The following is an 18,589-nucleotide window of genomic DNA, read 5'->3' as shown; positions in this document are numbered from 1 at the left end:
AACCATCAGTTTGTGGTTCCCCACGAGCCCTTCCAATTAATAAACGTAAAGTCGAGTCATCTTCTGGACTTTGCCACAATCTCTGTGTCCATATATCTGATTCCATATACGCTCTCCTACCACAGTCTCAGACAATACTAGGTTGTTTGCTAAGGGACTTGGTTTGTCATTGTCATATATACTGAGATACAATGAAAAACTTATCTTGCATCCTGCTTGTACAGATCAGATCATTCCACATTGGACTGAATCAGAACAGGGTAAAATAATAACAATGCAGAATAAAATGTAACAGCTACAAAGAAAGTGCAGTGCAGGAAGACAATAAGGTGGAAGATCATAAAGAGGAGAGAGTTCAAGTTCCTGGGTGTCGATATCTGAGGATCTAACCAACATATCAATGCAGCTATTAAGACGGTAAGACAGCAGCTATATGCCATTAGGAGTATGATAAGATTTAGTTTGTCAACTAAAACATTCGAAAACTTCTATAGAAGTGCGATGAAGAGCAACCTGATAGGCTGCTTCACCATCTGGTATAGGGTGGGGACAGTGGGGGGGGGGGGGAGGGGTGCTACTGCAAAGGACCAAAAAGATGCTACAGGAAGTTCAAATTAGTCAGATCTATCATGGGCACCAGCCTCCATAGCTTCAAGACATCTTCAAGGAGCGGTGCCTTAAGAAGGCAACATCCATTATTTAGGACCCCCATCACCCAGGACATGCACTCATCAGGAAGGAGGTACAGAAGCCTGAAGGCACACACTCAGTGATTCAGGAACTGCTTCTTCACTGATTTCCCATTGGACACTACCTCACTTTTTAAAATTAATATTATTTCTGTTTTTGCACTATTCTTGATCTAACTATTTATATATATATACTCTAATTTATTGATATAATCTATATTTATTATGGATTTCATTTTACTGCTGCCACTAGGTTCACAAATTTCATGACGTATGCCAGTGATATTAAGCCTGATTCTGATATAACGTTGGGGTAGATGTTGTCCTTGAGCCTGGTGATAGGAACTTTCAGGCTCTTGTATCTTCTGGCCAATGGAAGCCTCCAGGGGAATAAAGGCGCTGGTGAGCTTTCTCAGCAGTGATGTGGTTGGCCCAGGACAGGCTATTGGTGATGTCCACTCCTAGGAACTTTAATCTCTCAACCTCAACACCTTTGAGCATATGCACCACCTGTTTATCTTGACAACCTATTTGACGCATACCTGTGCTTCTGAGGTTAAATTCCTCTCAGCTACAAATACCAGGCCAGAAGATTGTGAATGTTTGGAATACAGAGGGTGATATGCATATGAAATGAGCTGCCAGAGGAAGCATTCGAAAGACATTTGGATAGGTACATGGGATGCAACACACACAAAACGCTGGAGGAGCTCAGCAGGCCAGGCAGCATCTCTGGAAAAAAGACCAAAACATAGACTGTACTTTTTTCCATAGAGGCTACCTGGCCTGCTGAGTTCCTCCAGCATTTTGTGTCTGTTGCTCGGATTTCCAGCAACTGCAGATTTTCTCTTGTTTGGAATTTGAGGTAAATGGGATGAATTGTTTAGGGGCATGTAGATCAAAGATAGTCAAATACAATATATATTCAAATATATCTACAATAAATATAGGCAGCATGGAGTAAGTGAGGTGCTCGAGGAATATAAAGAATGTAAAAAGAATCTTAAGAAAGAAATTAGAAAAGCTAAAAGAAGATACAAGGTTGCTTTGGCAAGTAAGGTGAAAATAAATCCAAAGGGTTTCTACAGTTACATTAATAGCAAAAGGATAGTGAGGGATAAAATTGGTCCCTTAGAGAATCAGAGTGGACAGCTATGTGTGGAGCCGAAAGAGATGGGGAAGATTTTGATCAATTTCTCTTCTTCAGTATTCACTAAGGAGAAGGATATTGAATTGTGTAAGATAAGGGAAACAAGTAGGGAAGTTATGGAAGCTATGATGATTAAAGACAAGGAAGTCCTGGCACTTTTAAGGAATATAAAAGTGGATAAATCTCCGGATCCTGACAGGATATTCCCTAAGACCTTGAGGGAGGTTTGTGTAGAAATAACAGGAGCTCTGACAGAAATATTTCAAATGTCATTAGAAATGGGGATGGTGCCAAAGGACTGGCGTATTGCTCATGTTGTTCCATTGTTTAATAAGGGTTCTAAGAGTAAACCTAGCAACTATAGGCCTGTCAGTTTGACGTCAGTGTTGGGTAAATTAATAGAAAGTATTCTTAGAGGTGGTATATATAATTATCTGGATAGACAGGGACTGATTAGGAACAGTCAACATGGATTTGTGCATGGAAGGTCATGTTTGACAAATCTTATTGAATTTTTTGAAGAGGTTACTAGGAAAGTTGACGAGGGTAAAGCAGTGGATGTTGTCTATATGGACTTCAGTAAGGCCTTTGACAAGGTTCCACATGGAAGGTTAGTTAGGAAGGTTCAATCGTTAGGTATTAATATTGAAGTAGTAAAATTAATTCAACAGTGGCTGGATGGGAGATGCCAGAGAGTAGTGGTAGTTAACTGTTTGTCAGGTTGGAGGCCAGTGACTAGTGGTGTTCCTCAGGGATCTGTACTGGGTCCAAAGTTGTTTGTCATATACATTAATGCTCTGGATGATGGGGTGGTAAATTTGATTAGTAAGTATACAGATGATACAAAGATAGGTGGTGTTGTGGATAATGAAGCAGGTTTTCAAAGCTTGCAGAGAGATTTAGGCCAGTTAGACGAGTGGGCTGAAAGATGGCAGATAGAGTTTAATGCTGATAAGTGTGAGGTGCTACATTATGGTAGGACTAATCAAAATAGGACATACATGGTAAATGGTAGGGCATTGAAGAATGCAGTAGAACAGAGTGATCTAGGAATAATGGTGCATAGTTCCCTGAAGGTGGAATCTCATGTGGATAAGGTGGTGAAGAATGCTTTTGTTACGCTGGCCTTTATAAATCAGAGCATTGAGTATAGGAGTAGGGATGTAATGTTAAAATTGTACAAGGCATTGGCGAGGCTGAATTTGGAGTATTGTGTACAGTTCTAGTCACTGAATTATAGGAAAGATGTCAACAAAATAGAGAGATTTACTAGAATGTTACCTGGGTTTTAGCACCTAAGGTACAGAGGAAGGTTGAACAAGTTAGGTCTTTACTCTGTGGAGCATAGAAGGTTGAGGGGGGACTGGATAGAGGTATTTAAAGTTATGAGGGGGATAGATAGAGTTAACATGGATAGGCCTTTTTCCATTGAGAGTGGGGGAGATTCAAACAAGCGGACATGAGTTGAGAGTTAGGGGGCAAAAGTTTAAGGGTAACACGAGGGGAGCTTCTTTACTCAGAGAGTGGTAGCTGTGTGGAATGAACTTCCAGTAGAAGTGGTAGGGGCACGTTCAATATTGTAATTTAAAGTAAAATTGGATAGGTATATGGACAGGAAAGGAATGGAGGGTTATGGGCTGAGTGCAGGCCGGTGGGACTAGGTGAGAGTAAGCATTTGGCATGGACCAGAAGGGCCAAGATGGCCTGTTTCCATGCTGTAATTTTTATATGGTTATAAATGGGAGAAACTAGATGGACACCTTGGTTGGCAGGGATGAGTTGGGCCAAAGGGCCTGTTTGCGCACTGCCCAAACAGGAAAGCCAAGTCTATTAATGGAGATGAGATCGATAGTTAAACTTGACATTAACTAGAGACAATATTTACCTGCATGAAATGCACTGAAAATTATGTAACTCCTAGTTTGACCATTAGTGATAACAGTTGTTAGTCTACCTGACATCTGCAGTAAAGGAGAAATCCTGCAAAACTGCATTACCTTCATAACGACAAGCTTCAGTCCATCTGCCTGTAGGTGAGACGAGTAGCTGGGCACTCCTCTTAGTGCATGGCAAACAAACAGGTCTGCAAGATATAAACCCACGAGGAGGTTGTAAGCCCTGAGGGAGTTGTCCACGAGAGGCAGGGAAGAAGGGGATTTCAAATGGTGTGACAGGGCACTCTGTTCCAGCTTTACTCAGTCATTCACTGGGTGGCTGAGGCACCTACTAGTCCCCACCCAAGCCAGCTACTATTTCAACTTCCTACTGAGCGAAGCTTACACTGCTCAATAAAATTTAATATAAAGTGTAAGTGATCTGGAAGGGCAGATGTTGGTACATCTATTTCACTCCACTGACCATGAACTAGCACTGCCATAACACAGAACTGAAAACTGAAGGCTCAGCTATTCAGTACTCCAAAGAGAAAATCATTGGAGCGGTCCTCTCATACTTAATCCAAATGCTCCTAGCAACAGGTCAGGGCAACTGAGCCTGATTTATTGGTTAGCCACAATAAAGAGAGGCAGGGGTATTAAAGTTATGTCTCATAAGTGACAGTGAGAGAGTAAATGAGAATGTGAGAGAGAGAAGGGGAAGAGAGAGAAAGAGAGGAGACAGAATGAGTGAGAGAGTGTGAAAAGAGAGTGTGAGAGAAAGTGTGTAAGAGAGAGTGTGTAAGGGTAAGAGCGAGAGAGAAAGTGTGTGAGAGAGTATTTGAGTGAGAAAGAGAGGGAGAGGAAGTGTGAGAGTGAGAGAGTCTGAGAGAGAGCGACAGGGAGAGGGACGGAGTGTAAGAGAGAGAGTGAGTGTGACAGAGAGAGATTGAGAGAGAGGGAGTGTAAGAGAGAGTGAGAGAGTGTGTGAGTGAGAGTGAGAGAGAAAGAGAAGGAGAGAGGGAATGTGAGAGAGGGAATGTAAGAAAGAGAGGGAGAGTGTGAGAGGGTGAGTGAGAGTGAGTGAGAATGTGTGAAAGGGTAAGAGAGTGTGAGAAAGTGTGAGAGAGAGAGAGAGAGAGAGAGAGAGAGCAGGTTGGCTGGTGGGCAGAATAGAAATGAAGCACTGGAAATGGTGTTTGTAGACTTTATACTGACGTCTAAAGTTAGTGGTTGCATCACCCAGCTGGATCCAAAAACTGTTTCTGTTTTATCTTCCAGAAAAAACTGAACAAACTCCTCAGGTATGCCTATTCCACCAGAAATGACAAATGATGGGGAAGGGCACATATGTTGTACTTGCTAGACTTGCAAAATGCTATCACATACATGATGAGTGAATGGCTTCCTTCAAAGTTATAACTTTCATGTTGTGGCTCATCAACAATTTATCTTCAGGGCATTTATTTTTTCCCATTCCCTTTTAACTTTTAGTTATTCTTGGTAACCATCTGGCCTGGTAGGTATTGTACCTTACATGAGAACTGTATATGATGGTTTCCTTAGTCTTCAAAAGGGCAATGTCATTGTTCATGTTTGTTGGAACACTGAATTGTTCGTGCAAGATTATCTCTTCCACAGATAATTTCAAGCCTTTTTTCCTTTTGATGGAGCCTGAAAGGAAAGATTCAGTCACATAGAAACATCAAAACATAGAAAACCTACAGCACAGCACACAATACTGTGCTGAACACGTACTTACTTTAGAAATTACCTAGGGGTACCCATAGCCTTCTATTTTTCTAAGCTCCATGTACCGACTAGGAGTCTCTTAAAAGACCCAATTGTATCCATCTCCACCACCATTTCCAGCAGCCCATTCCACGCACTCACCACTCTCTGCGTAAAAAAACTTACCCCTGACATCTCCTCTGTACCTACTTCCAAGCACCTTTAAACTGTGCCCTCTCATGCTAGCCATTTCAGCCCTAGGAAAAAGCCTCTGACTATCTACACCAGGCATGGGCAAACTACGGCCCACGGGCCATATGCGGCCTGTTAAGCTTTTTAATCCGGCCCACAGAACTTGATGAAATTATATTAATAAACCTTGTTAACGTTTTTTCCCCGCAATTCTGGCATTTTCCCAATAGATGACGCACTCTATATACATTGACCTTTGTTGAGGTGCAGCGTATTACTCCACATTTGCGCTTTACTCTTTGTTCGGCTCGACCTATTTGTGTGAACAGGCGTTCAGCGTCATGAACATCAACAAGCCAGCCGCAGATCCAAGTTAACTGACCAACACCTCAGATCCATCCTGAGAATCGCCACAACAAAACTAAATCCAGACTTTGATGCGCTGGCTAAAAAGGGAGACCAACAACACTGTTCCCACTGAAATTAAAAATAAGTTTCTTCATTGTGTTATGTAAAAAATGCATTTGAAAATATTTCTTTCAATAAGCCTTACATGTTACATGTCATTTCTGTTAAGTGATGGACATGAGTAGTGCGCAGGTGCACGTACGTTCTCAAAATAAAAAATGTGCTCCAGATCAAATAACGTGTTCTGCATACTGGCGCGCTATCACTGTTCTGTCTTTGTGCTGGTCGTTGTTGAGTTTTGGCACAGGGGACAATTGAATAAGAAGGAACAGGACAAGTAGACCTGCATCTCCTACCGTTTTTGAAATAAAGACAGTCAGGAGGAGAGTGATGATGATAATATCTTGAAGGATAACAGAATTTTCAGTGCTTTAAAATAATAACTGTTACTATTAAAAAAGCTGTATTTTATTCATTTAATTTTCAGTGTTTTAAAAGTCATTTCAATAAATAGCTAAATACCATGGGACTTCAAAGACAGATATTTTGTTGTAATGCATTTGTTCATTTTCAATTGAAATTAAAGCACATGTTTTCTACATATCCCATGATATTTTATTTTCTCTTATGAGGTGTATTACCAAAACACTCCGTCCATCTGCTCCTGGTCCAGCCTCCCTGTCAAATTTTAGAACCCTTTGTGGCCCACAAGTCAAAAAGTTTGCCCACCCCTGATCTACACGATCAATGCCTCTCATTATCTTTTACACCTCTATCAGGTCACCTCTCATCCTCAGTCGCGTCAAGGAGAAAAGACCAAGTTTAATCAGCCTATTCTCATAAGGCATGCTCCCTAATTCAGGCAACATCCTTGTAAATCTCCTCTGCAACCTTTCTATGGTTTCCACATCCTTCCTGTAGTGAGGCGACCAGAACTGAGCACAGTACACCAAGTGGTGTCTGACCAGGGTCCTATATAGCAGCAACATTACCTCTTGGCTCTTGAACTCAATCCCACAGTTGATGAAGGCCAATGCACTGTATGCCTTCTTAACCACAGAGTCAACCTGTGCTGCTACTTTGAGCATCCTATGGACTCGGACCCCAAGAACCCTCTGACCCTCCACAATGCCAAGAGTCTTACCATTAATGCTATATGCTGCCATCATATTTGACCTACCAAAATGAACCATCTCACACTATTTTGGGTTGAACTCCATCTGCCACTTCTCAGCCCAGTTTTGCATCCTATCAATGTCCTGCTATAATCTCTGACAGCCCTACATACTATCCACAACACCTCCAAACTTTGTGTCATCAGCAAACTTACTAACCCATCCCTCCACTTCCTCATCCAGGTCATTTATAAAAATCACAAAGAGTAAGGGTCCCAGAACAGATCCCTGAGGCACACTGCTGGTCACTGGCCTCCATGCAGAAAATGACCCCTCTACAACCACTCTTTGCCTTCTGTGGGCAAGCCAGTTCTGGATCCACAAAGCAATGTCCCCTTGGATCCCATGCCTCCTTACTTTCTCAATAATCCTTGCATGGGGTACCTTATCAAATGCCTTGCTGAAATCCATAAACACTACATCTACTACTCTATCTTCATTGAGGTGTTTAGTCACGTCTTCAAAAAATTCAGTCAGGCTTGTCAGGCACGACCTGCTTTTGACAAAGCCATGCTGACTATTCCTAATCATATTATGCCTCTCCAAAAGTTCATAATTCCTGCCACTCAGGATCTTCTCCATCAACTTATCAATCACTGAAGTTAGACTCACTGGTCTATAATTTCCTGGGCTATCCCTACTCCCTTTCTTGAATAAGGGAACAACATCCACAACCCTCCAATCCTCCGGAACCTCTCCCGTCCCCATTGGTGATGCAAAGATCATCGCCAGAGGCTCAGCAATCTCCTCCCTCGGCTCCCAGAGTAGTCACAAACAAGAGGAAATCTGCAAGAGCTTGAAATCCAAACGAACACACACAAAATGGAGGAACTCAGCATGAAAAAAGTGCAGTTGACATTTTGAGCCAAAACCCTTTGACAGAACAGGAGTAGATTTAAAATGTGGGAAAGGGGAGAGAGAGGGGGGGGATAGGTGAAACCTGGAGGAGGAGGGATGAAGTAAAGAGCTGAGAAGTTGATTGGTGAGTGAGATGAGAGAAGGAAAAGTGGATGGGAAATGGAGGGGGGGGGGGGGTGGCATTACCGGAAGTTTAAGAAATTGATGTTCATGCTACCAGTTTGGAGGCTACCCAAACAGAATATAAGGTGCTGTCCTTTGACCTAAGTGTGGCCTCATCACGACCGTGGAGGAGGCTGTGGATGGACATTTCAGAAAAGGAATGGGAAGTGGAATTAAAATGGGTGGCCACAGGGAGATTCCACTTGATCTAGTGGATGCTTGGTGAAGCGGTCTCCCAATCTATGTCGGATCTCACTGATAAACAGGAGGCCACAGTGACCCCAACAGACTCACAGGTGAAGAGCCTCCTCACCTGGAAGGACTGCTTATGGTCCTGGATGGCAGGAAAATAATTCAGCAATTATTTTCCTCCTACCAGACTAAGGTTAATATTGATCTTTTGTACACCATTTGAAGCAGAAACTCTTCTTCCAAAGCTTCCTAGGATAAACATTGCTGTATTTATACTATAGGTGTTGAAATGTCTTACAGAGGGAAAATATACACAGTTAACTCCCAGAAAATCATAGCTCCAATATTTTGCCTAACACAAGTTGAAGTCAAGATCAAGTTCATCATCATAGGTATGGACAAGTATACTGGTGCACACAGGGGTAATGAAAAGCTTGCAGCTGTATCACAGGCACATAGTGTTAAGGTACACAAACTTCACAAGAGAAATATAAATTATATACAGTTCTTTCAAGAAAGAACACAATAAGAACAAAAAAAACCACACAAAAATAACATCCATTGTAGCACAAAGTTGTCGGAGTGGTCATAGGGACGTTACACTGCAGTGATTGAGGTTGTGCAAGGTGGTTCAAAACCAAATGGTTGAAGAGAAGTAGCTGTTGTTGAACCTGACATGTGGGACTTCAGGCTTCTGTGCCTCCCACCTGATGGTAGCTGTGAGAGGATGGCATGGCCTGGGTGGTGAGGATCTTTGTTGAGTGACATTGCCTTCCTGAGGCAGTGCTTCATGTATATTCTACCAGCGGTGGGGAGGGATGTGCTCATGATGTACAGTGCCTCATTGAAATATTCAGCCCCCAACCCTTTGTTCACATTAAAAAGTATACAACCAGGGATTTTGATCAATTTGACTCAGAACTTTTACTTGTGAATCACATGCTCCTTTTTTCACAGTAGACTCTTAAAAAAAACTGGGAAAATTGTAAAGCACGCAAAACTAAAAATTCAAAAACTGAAATGTCAGCAGTTCAAATGTATTCATTTCCCTTTGCTCTGCACTTTAACCAGCTCTTGCAGCTATCACAGCCAGTAGACTTTCTGGATAGCTCTCTATTAGTTTCGCATGACATGATAGAGCAAGATTTGACCATTCCTCCTTGCAAAATTGCTCAAGCTATGCCGGGTTAGTTGGGGAGCAGTGGTAGACAGCAATTTTGAGGTCTTGCCAGAGATGTTTGATTGGGTTAAGGTCAGGACTCTGACTAGGCCACTCAAGGACATCAACTTTCTTCATTTGAAGCCACCCTGTGGTTGCTCTGGCAGTGTACTTTGGATTGTTGTCATGCTGAAAGATAAACTTCCTCCCCTACTTAAGCTTTCTGGCAGAGGATAGCAGGGTTTTATCCAAACCTCTCTGTATTTGGCCGCATTTATCTTCCCATCAATTCTGACCATATATCTAGATCCTGCTATTGAAAATCATCCCATAGCATGATGTTACCTCCACAATACTTTACAGCAGTGAGGGTGTTACCTGGCTAGATTTACATCACAGGTACTGCTTAGTGTTGAGGCAAATAAGTTCCACTTTAGTCTCATCTGATGACAAGACATTCTTCCACAGATAGTATTTTCTAAGTGACACTTTGCAGACAAGGATATGCTTTTGTTTTTATCCAAGGCTTCTTCCTTGCCACTCTTCCATAAATACCCTTTTTGTTCAAGACCGCAGAGATTGTGGAGCCAGGAACTTCATCTCCAGTTGCAGCCATTCACTTCTGCAGCTCAGTCAGTGACTGCTAGCATCACAGTAGCCTCTCTCAGAAGTGTTAATCCTCTCCAGTCACTAAGTTTAGAGGGGCAGCCTGACCTAGGCAGTGTGGCTATGGTTTCAGATATTTTCCACTTTGTCACAATGGACTACACTGAGCTCCGAGCTATATTCAGTGCCTTTGAGATGTTCTTGTACCTGTCCCCAGATTTGTGCTTCTCTATTATCATTTCCCTGACCTTTCTTGAATGCCCTTTTGTCTTCACTTTGGTTTGGTCTGTTGAAAATCTACCGTACAGTTAGACCTCACAAAGACGGGTATTTATTCAGGTGATCCTCCAATTTTCCACATCAACAAATTGGGTGAATTGGTAAGGTAATGTTGCACTGGAGGAAAGTTAGCATACTAATTACAAAGGTAATGAATACTTCTTCATCCTTACAATTTTGGTTTTTGATTTTTTAGTAAATTGTTGACAGATTTTGGAATTTTTTGTTTGATTTGACATGATTCACAATGTTTTGTAGATAAACTCAAAAATCCTACTTCAATATATTTGAAATTTAGAAAATGAGACAGTAAAATGTGAAACTAGTTGTGGGGGCTGAATACATTTCCAAGGCACTGTATTGAGTCAAGGTCACTATTTTCTGCACATTCAATTTGCCATAACAAATCATGTTATCTTCAGTCAGGATATCTTCAACAGTACATCAGCAGAAGTTTGCTTGGTGACATTCTGAACTTCCGTAACCATATTCTCAGCATCCCATAACACTCTCAGCCTTGACAAACATTGGTGTCCAGGTATGTGTGGGGAAGTTGGTCTCTGCCTGTGCAAACTGAATGCCAAGTGCAGATTCCCACCCCCATGAGCTATATCCCTTGAGTGGTTCTTAGTGTAACTGCTACAACTTTAAAGGAATCTCAGAGCGCTGGAGGTGTGAGCTTTTCGAAACCACAAATGTCACTCCATTCTTTAAGAAGTGAGGGAGACAAAAGACAGGAGATTATAGTCCAGAAATTTGAGAGTGTCAAGGGGAAGAAGTGAGTGCAGTTGCTATTACTGAGGAGAAGGAGCTTGGGAAGTTGCAAGTTCTGGAGACAGATAAGTCAACTGGACCAGATGGACTACACTCCAGGGTTCTGAAAGAGGTAATTGAAGAAAATGTAAAGGAATTAGTAGTGATCTTTCAAGAATCAATAGATTCAGGAATAGCTGGAGGATTGGAAAATTGCAAATGTCATTCTACTCTTTAAGAAGGGAGGGCGACAAAAGGCAGGAAATTATAGGCCAGTTAGCTTAACTTCAGTGGTTCATAAAATATTAGAGTCCATTATTAAGGAAGAGGTTCGTGGGAGGTACATGATAAAGTAGACTGAAGGCAGCATGTTTTCCTTCAGGGGAAATCTTGCCTGACAAATCTGTTGAACTTTTTTAGGAAGACAAGGAAAGCCAATGGATGCTGCTTACTTGGAGTTACAGAAGGCCTTTGAGAAAGTATCGCATATAAGGCTGCTAAACAAGAGCACATGGTAATACAGGAAATATACTAGCATGGACTGAAGATTGGCTGACTGGAGGAAGGCAAAGAGTGAGAATAAAGGCCTTTTCTGACTGGCTGTCAGTAAATATTGGTGCACCACAGAGGTTGGTGTTAAGCTCTGCTACTTTTCAAATTATATGTTAATGACCTGGATGATGGCTTTGTGGCCATACTTATGGGTGACACAAAGATAGGGTGCAAGGGCTGGTAGTGTTGAGGAAGCAGGGAGCCTGCAGAAGGACTTAGACAGATTAGGAGAATGGGCGAAGAAGTTCATGGTCATGCACTTGGTAGAAGGAATAAAGGCATACACTATTTTCTAAATGAGGAGTGAATTCAGAAATTGAAGGTGCACGGAGACTTGGAGTCCTCGTGCAGGATTCCCTAAAGATTAATTTGCAGATTGAGTCAGTGGCAAGGAAGGCAAATACAGTGTTAACATCGTTTTGAGAGGACTAGATTATAAGAGCAAGGATGGAATGCTAATGCTGTTGTCAGACCACATTTGGGATATTGTGAGCTGTTTTGAGCCCCTTATCTAAGAAAGGATATGCTGGCATTGGAGAGGGTCTAAGGGTGTTTTAAGAGAATATTTTCGGGAATAAAAGGACCATTTGATGGCCTGGGCATGTACTTGATGGTGTTTAGAAGAATAAGGGAAATCTCATTGAAGCTTACCAAATATTGAAAGGCCCAGATAGAGTGGACGTGGAGAAGATATAGCAAGAGAGTCTATGACCAGAGGGCACAGCCTCGGAATAGAAGGACATCCCTTTAGAACGGCGATGAAGAGGAATTTATTTAGCTTGAGGGTGGTGAATCTGTGGAATTACTTGCCACAGAGTAGTGTGCAAGGCCAATTCTTTGGGTACACTTAAAGCAGAGGATGATAGGTTCTTGATTAGAAAGGGTGTCAAAGGTTATGGCGAGAAAGCCATGGGGAGAATGGAGTTGAGAGAAAAATAAATCAGCCATGACTGTGGAGCAGTCTTGATGGGCTGAATGGCTTCATTCTGCTCCTATGCCTTATGAGGCTGTGCTGTCCTCTGGTCCCAGAGCATCATAAGCTGGAGATGGGGTAGGAAATCTGCCAAGTCCCATTCATGTGGCCACCCCACCAACCAAACAGTAGAGTTCACAAACCTAGCTCAGATCTGGTTCCTAGTGTTTGTTCCATCCTTTCCTAATGATGATATCCATTACAAAATACTTCCACTGTTACTTAATAAAACAGATGAAGAGCATAATGTCTGTTGACAGATTTACCAATCGTTGATTGCACTCGGGGGACAGTTAGGTTAATACCACTCTTAATGAATAACAGCTATACTGGAATTACCCACTCATTCCTGCACACAGACTGATACACTCACTGTTGGGGAGTTCTGATGAAAGTCTTTAATGTGAAACTTTCACTCTGCTTCTCTTTCCACAGTGAAACAGATGTGCCAAGCGTTGCCAGCAGTTCTTGTTTTTATCTCGGATTTACAGCGTCTGCAGTTTTCATTATAAATGGAGGCCAGCAGGTTGGCAACTGAATTCTGAAGTGCTGTTGCTTTAGGCAGCCACTTTCAGACCCACTCATTGACATGAGATTAAATTCCTCCCCATGTCTACTTCCCGTGATGTTCGTGACTGTGGAAAATGCTTTGTTTTGATGCAGGATGGGGGAAACTTGTCCTTGTCTACCCAGTGCAGGTGGCTCAGAAAGAGAGAACGCACAGCAGTCAGATCCTCAGTGAAGAATGAGACGGATGATGGATTCTGTTGGAGTGCGAGGACTGTTATTGCACAGGAAAACGCTAAAGCCAGATGCGTACACAGCAAGATCAGATCGGTAACAAAATGAGGCGATGAGCCAAGTAATTTGTTTTTGATTGTTTTGTGTTAGAGAGAAAGGTTGGTCATTGATGTTTATCAGATAGGATTTTGCCTGGATTAGAGCACTACAGCGATAAGGGGAGACCAGATAGGCCGGGTTTGTTTTCCCTGGAACAGAGGAAGCTGAGTGGTAATGTTATGGAGGTTAACGAAATTACCTTTCTATCTTTCTACCTTTCTATAGAAAAAAAACCTTTCTATCATGGGGAGGACAGAGAGAGGAGAGATCTAGGTTTAAGGTGAAGGAAGGAATCTGAGGGGGCATTTCTTTGCCACACAGAGGGTGCTTGGAAGCAGGAATGCACTGCGGGAAGAGGTTGTGGAGGCAGAGACTTCCACTACATTTAAGAAGTACCAACACCTAATTGCCAAAGCATAGAAGGCTACAGACATCATCTATAGATAATAGATATAGGAGCAGAATTAGACCGTTTGGCTTGTCATTCACAGCTGATTATTTTACACCCCATTATTTTGCCTTCTCTCTGTAACCCTGAATCCTTCACCAATTAAGAACCTGTCAATCTTTGCCTTAAGTACATCCAGTCACTTGGCCTCCACAGCCATCCATGACAAAGAATTCCATGGATCCATGAACTTCTGGCTGGAGAAATTTCTCATCTCAGTTTTAAGGGGACAGCCCTTTATTCTGAGGCAACGCCCTTGGATCCTAGACTCTCCACATAATGGACACATTCTCTGAGCATCCTCTCTACCCAGGTCTTTAAGTATGGGCAGGCTTCAATGAGATCCCCTCTTCATCCATCTGAACTCCATTGGGTACAGGCGTGGAGCCACCAGAAACACTCCTTATATATGAAGCAATTGAGATTAGTTACAATGGGTGGTGTGGACATGGCAGACAGAAGCACCTACTGTATTTGTTTGTTTGCAGCTCTGTGACTCTACAGTGCTACCAATCTTTCTCGTTCTTTCAAAGCTTAAGGCTCAGTTTATTATCCCCAAGATGTTGTAAACCTTTGGTTCTGAAGTTATTTATCAGGCCAGAAAATGGAACAAATTATGGACCAGTGTTTTACACTTAACCTCCCGTAGGTGAGAATGCTATAAATAAGGCAAATTGACATCAAAATGTTCCTTGTAGAATTGAAAGGTCTGATTCTCACCAATCCATATATCTATGTCATCTATCATGTCCAATGAGCCATTAAAACAGTGAGCAGCAGACAGAATCCAACGCGGTGAGATGATTGAACCTCCACAAAATTCCTGTGCAAAGGAATGAAAGGAAAGGAGTTACAGGAGGAATAAAACGTAAACCCTTAGGCCTGTACAAATATGTTAACGGAATTGCCATGCATGAAATTGAGTCCCATCAACATGCATAGACCAAAGGTATTGAGGACAGTCAGTCACTCTTTGAAAGACAGCACTCAGTTCTTAACAGAGATTTCCCAATTTCAAAAGCAAGCTATCCCAGTGTTGTGCTGCGGGAGCTTCATCAGTCCAAGGATTTAGCTCAAATCATCTTCCAATGCTTTATAAAAATGACCTTCCTTTCCATTACGAGTTTATGTTTTCCCTTGTTTAGACCATAAAGACATAGGAGCAGAACTAGACTACTTGAACCATCAAATCTGCTCCGTCATTCCATCATGGCTGATTTATTGTCCCTCTCAAACCCAATTTCCTGCCTCTCCCCATAACTTTTGACGCTCTGACTAACCAAAAACCTATCAACCTCTGCTTTAAATATGTTCAGTCACTTGGCCTCCGCAGCTGTCTGTGGTAATGAATTTCACAGATTCTCCACCCGCTGGATAAAGAAATTCCTTCTCATCACTGTTCTAAAAGGATATCCCTTTATTCTGAGGCTCTGCCCTCTGGTCCTAGACTCATCCACTATAGGAAACATCCACTCTACATCCATTCTGTCTAGGCCTTTCAATATTCAATATATTCAATAGGATTCACTAAGAATCCAACCCAGCCCCCCAACAATCTTCTAAACTCCAGCAAGTACAGGACCAGATCAAATGTTCCTCATATCCGGAATTGTTTTCATGAATCTCCTTTGATCCTCTCCAATGCCAACCCATCTTTTCTTAGATAAGGGGCCAAAACTGCTCACAATACTCCAAGTGCAGTCTGACCAATGCTTTATAAAGCCTCAGCATCACATCCTTGCTCCTCTTGAAATGAAAGTTAACATTGCATTTGCCTTCCTTACCACTGCCTCACCTACAAATTAACCTTCAGGGAATCCTGCACAAGGACTCTCAAGTTCCTTTGCACCTCTGATTTTTGAATTTTCACCCCGTTTAGAAAACAGTTCATTCCTTCTAGCAAAATGCATCACCATATATTTCACTACACTACATTTCATCTGCCATCTGAAAAGAAGTGATCTCATCACTGACTGCTGCAAAACACTCCCTGTCACCAGCAACCAACCAGAAAAGGCCCCTTTCTTTCCAACTCTTTACCTCCTGCCATAGCCAATCTTCCATCCATACTAACATCTTTGCTGTAACACTGTGGGCTCTCATTGTGTTAAGAAGCCTCATAACATGTGACACCTTATCAACGGCCGCCTGAAAGACCAAGAAACAACATCACTGACTCTCCTTTGTCCATGTTGACTGTTATTTCCTCAAAGAATTCCAACAGATTTGTCAGGTAAGATTTCCCCTTAAGGAAACCATGCTGACTTTGGCCTACTTCATCATATGCCTCCAAGTACCCCGAAGCCTCATCCTTAATAAAGAGCTCCAACATCGTCCTAACCACTGAAGTCAGGTTAACTGCCTATAATTTTCTCTCTACTGCCTCTCTCTCTCTTAAGAGTGAAGTAGTATTTGCAACTTCCCAGTTCTCCAGAACCACTGCAGAATGATTCTTCAAAAATCGTTACTAATGCCTCCACAATGTCTTCAGCAACATCTCTCAGAACCTTGGGTGCAGTATATCAGGTCTAGCTGACTTACCTACCCTCAGACCTTTCTGTTTCCTAGGCACCTACTCCTTAGTAATAGCAACTACACTCACATATGGGAACTGTACCTCCCTAAATCATGTGGTGAGGACAGCCCAGTGCATCTGTAGTTGTCAATTTCCCATGATTCAGGACATATACAAGGACAGGTGTGTAAAAAGGGCCCAAAGGATCATTGGAGATCCGAGTCATCTCAACCACAATCTATTCTGGCTGCTAACATCTAGGAAGCGGTACTGCAGTATAAAAGCCAGGACTAATAGTTTCTGGGACAGCTTATTTCGCTAGACAATCAGACTGATTAACTCACACTGATTTGAGTGTATTATATGTTACATTGACTGTTCTATTTATTATAAATTACTAAATTGCACATTGCACATTTAGATGGAGACGTAACTTAAAGATTTTTACTTCTCATGTATGTGAAGGATGTAAGAATAGTCAATTCAATTCAGTTCAATCTACACCCCCCCACACACACACACACACTCTCAAATTTCTGACATACTTCTGATGACTTCCACAGCGAAATCTATTGCAAAATACTTAAAAAGTTCATCTACCATTTCTCTGTCCCCCATCATTACCTCTCCCAAATCATTTTCCAGTGATTTGATATCTACCCTCCCCTTTCTTTTACTCTTTATATATCTGATAAAACTTTCTGTATCCTCTTTAATATTATTGGCTACCTTGCTTTCATATTTTATCTTTTATATAACCATAATAACAATTACAGCATGGAAAAAGGCCATCTCAACTCTTCTAGTCCGTGCTGAACACTTACTCTCACCTAGTCCCATTGACCCGCACTCAGCCCATAATCCTTCATTACTTTCCTGTCCATATACCTATCCAATTTTACTTTAAATGACAATACTGAACCTGCCTCTAAAACTTCTACTGCAAGCTCGTTCCACACAGCTACCACTCTCTGAGTAAAGAAATTCCCCCTCGTGTTACCCTTAAATTTTTGCCACCCTAACTCCCAACTCATGTCCTCTTGTTTGAATCTCCCCTACTCTCAATGGAAAAAGCCTATCCACGTCAACTCTATCTACCTGATCACCTTTTGACTTTTTATCACCTTATGACTTTTTTTAGTTGCCTTCTGTTGTTTTTTAAAAGCTCCTCACTAATATTTGCTACTTTGCAGGCCCCCTCTTTTGTCTTTGACTTCCTTTATCAGCCACGGTTGCCTCATCCTCTCTTTAGAATACTTCTTCAGAATAGAAGTACCTATTCTGCGTCCTCCAAGTTGTCCTCAGAGACTCCAGCTGTTGCTGTTCTGCTGTTATCCATGCTAGTGTCCAATCAACTTTAGCCAACTCCTCTCTCATGCCTCTGTAATTCTCTTTACTCCACTATAATACTGATACACCTGACTTTATATTCTCCCCCTTAAACTGCAGCGTGAATTATATCTTAAGAACACTGCCTCCTAAGGGTTCCTTTACTTTAAGCTCTCTAATCAAACTGAACATCCAATTGAGAATTCCCTTTCCCCTTGTGGAATCAACAACAGGCTACTCTAAAAAGACAAATCTTAGGCATTCTACAAATTCTTTCTCTTGGGATCTGGCATGAACTGGATTTTCCCTATCTACTTGCATATTGAAACCCCCCATAACTATCGTAACATCATTCATATTACATGCCTTTTCTATTTCCCATTGAAATTTACATCACACATCCTGGCTACAGTTCAGAGGCCTGTAATATAACTCCCATCACGATCTTTTTATTCTAGCAGTTTCTTAATTCTACTCACAAGATTCTACACCTTCTGATTCTTTGTCAGCTCTTTTTAAGGATTTTATTTCAGGGCTTTATAAAGTTGCTACATAACCTTGATTTTTAAACTTGACTTAAAAGCAAGCATTGTACAAGCCTTCTTAACCACCATATAGATCTGTGTAGCCACTTCTAAGGAGCTATGAACTTGGGTCCCAACATCTCTCTGTTCAGAAACTCCGTTAAGGACCTTGCCCTTACC

General features: G+C 41.8%; 1 protein-coding gene across 3 annotated transcripts in view; it reads right to left on the bottom strand.

The window, feature by feature from the left end:
• LOC132395902 (complement factor B-like) overlaps positions 1 to 18,589 on the bottom strand; it is an 81,410-nt gene that overhangs the window by 19,469 nt on the left and 43,352 nt on the right. For all 3 annotated transcript variants that reach the window (XM_059973071.1, XM_059973073.1, XM_059973072.1), the window contains exons 12-14: positions 14,762 to 14,864; positions 5,246 to 5,387; positions 3,837 to 3,922 (exon numbers count right to left, since the gene is read on the bottom strand). In XM_059973071.1, the coding sequence (XP_059829054.1) occupies positions 3,837 to 3,922; positions 5,246 to 5,387; positions 14,762 to 14,864 (331 nt within the window). The remainder of the gene's footprint in view (positions 1 to 3,836; positions 3,923 to 5,245; positions 5,388 to 14,761; positions 14,865 to 18,589) is intronic.

The sequence above is a fragment of the Hypanus sabinus genome, chromosome 6 (assembly GCF_030144855.1).
Source record: "Hypanus sabinus isolate sHypSab1 chromosome 6, sHypSab1.hap1, whole genome shotgun sequence".
Lineage (NCBI taxonomy): Eukaryota > Metazoa > Chordata > Chondrichthyes > Myliobatiformes > Dasyatidae > Hypanus > Hypanus sabinus.
This window is presented reverse-complemented; position numbering and strand designations above follow the sequence as displayed.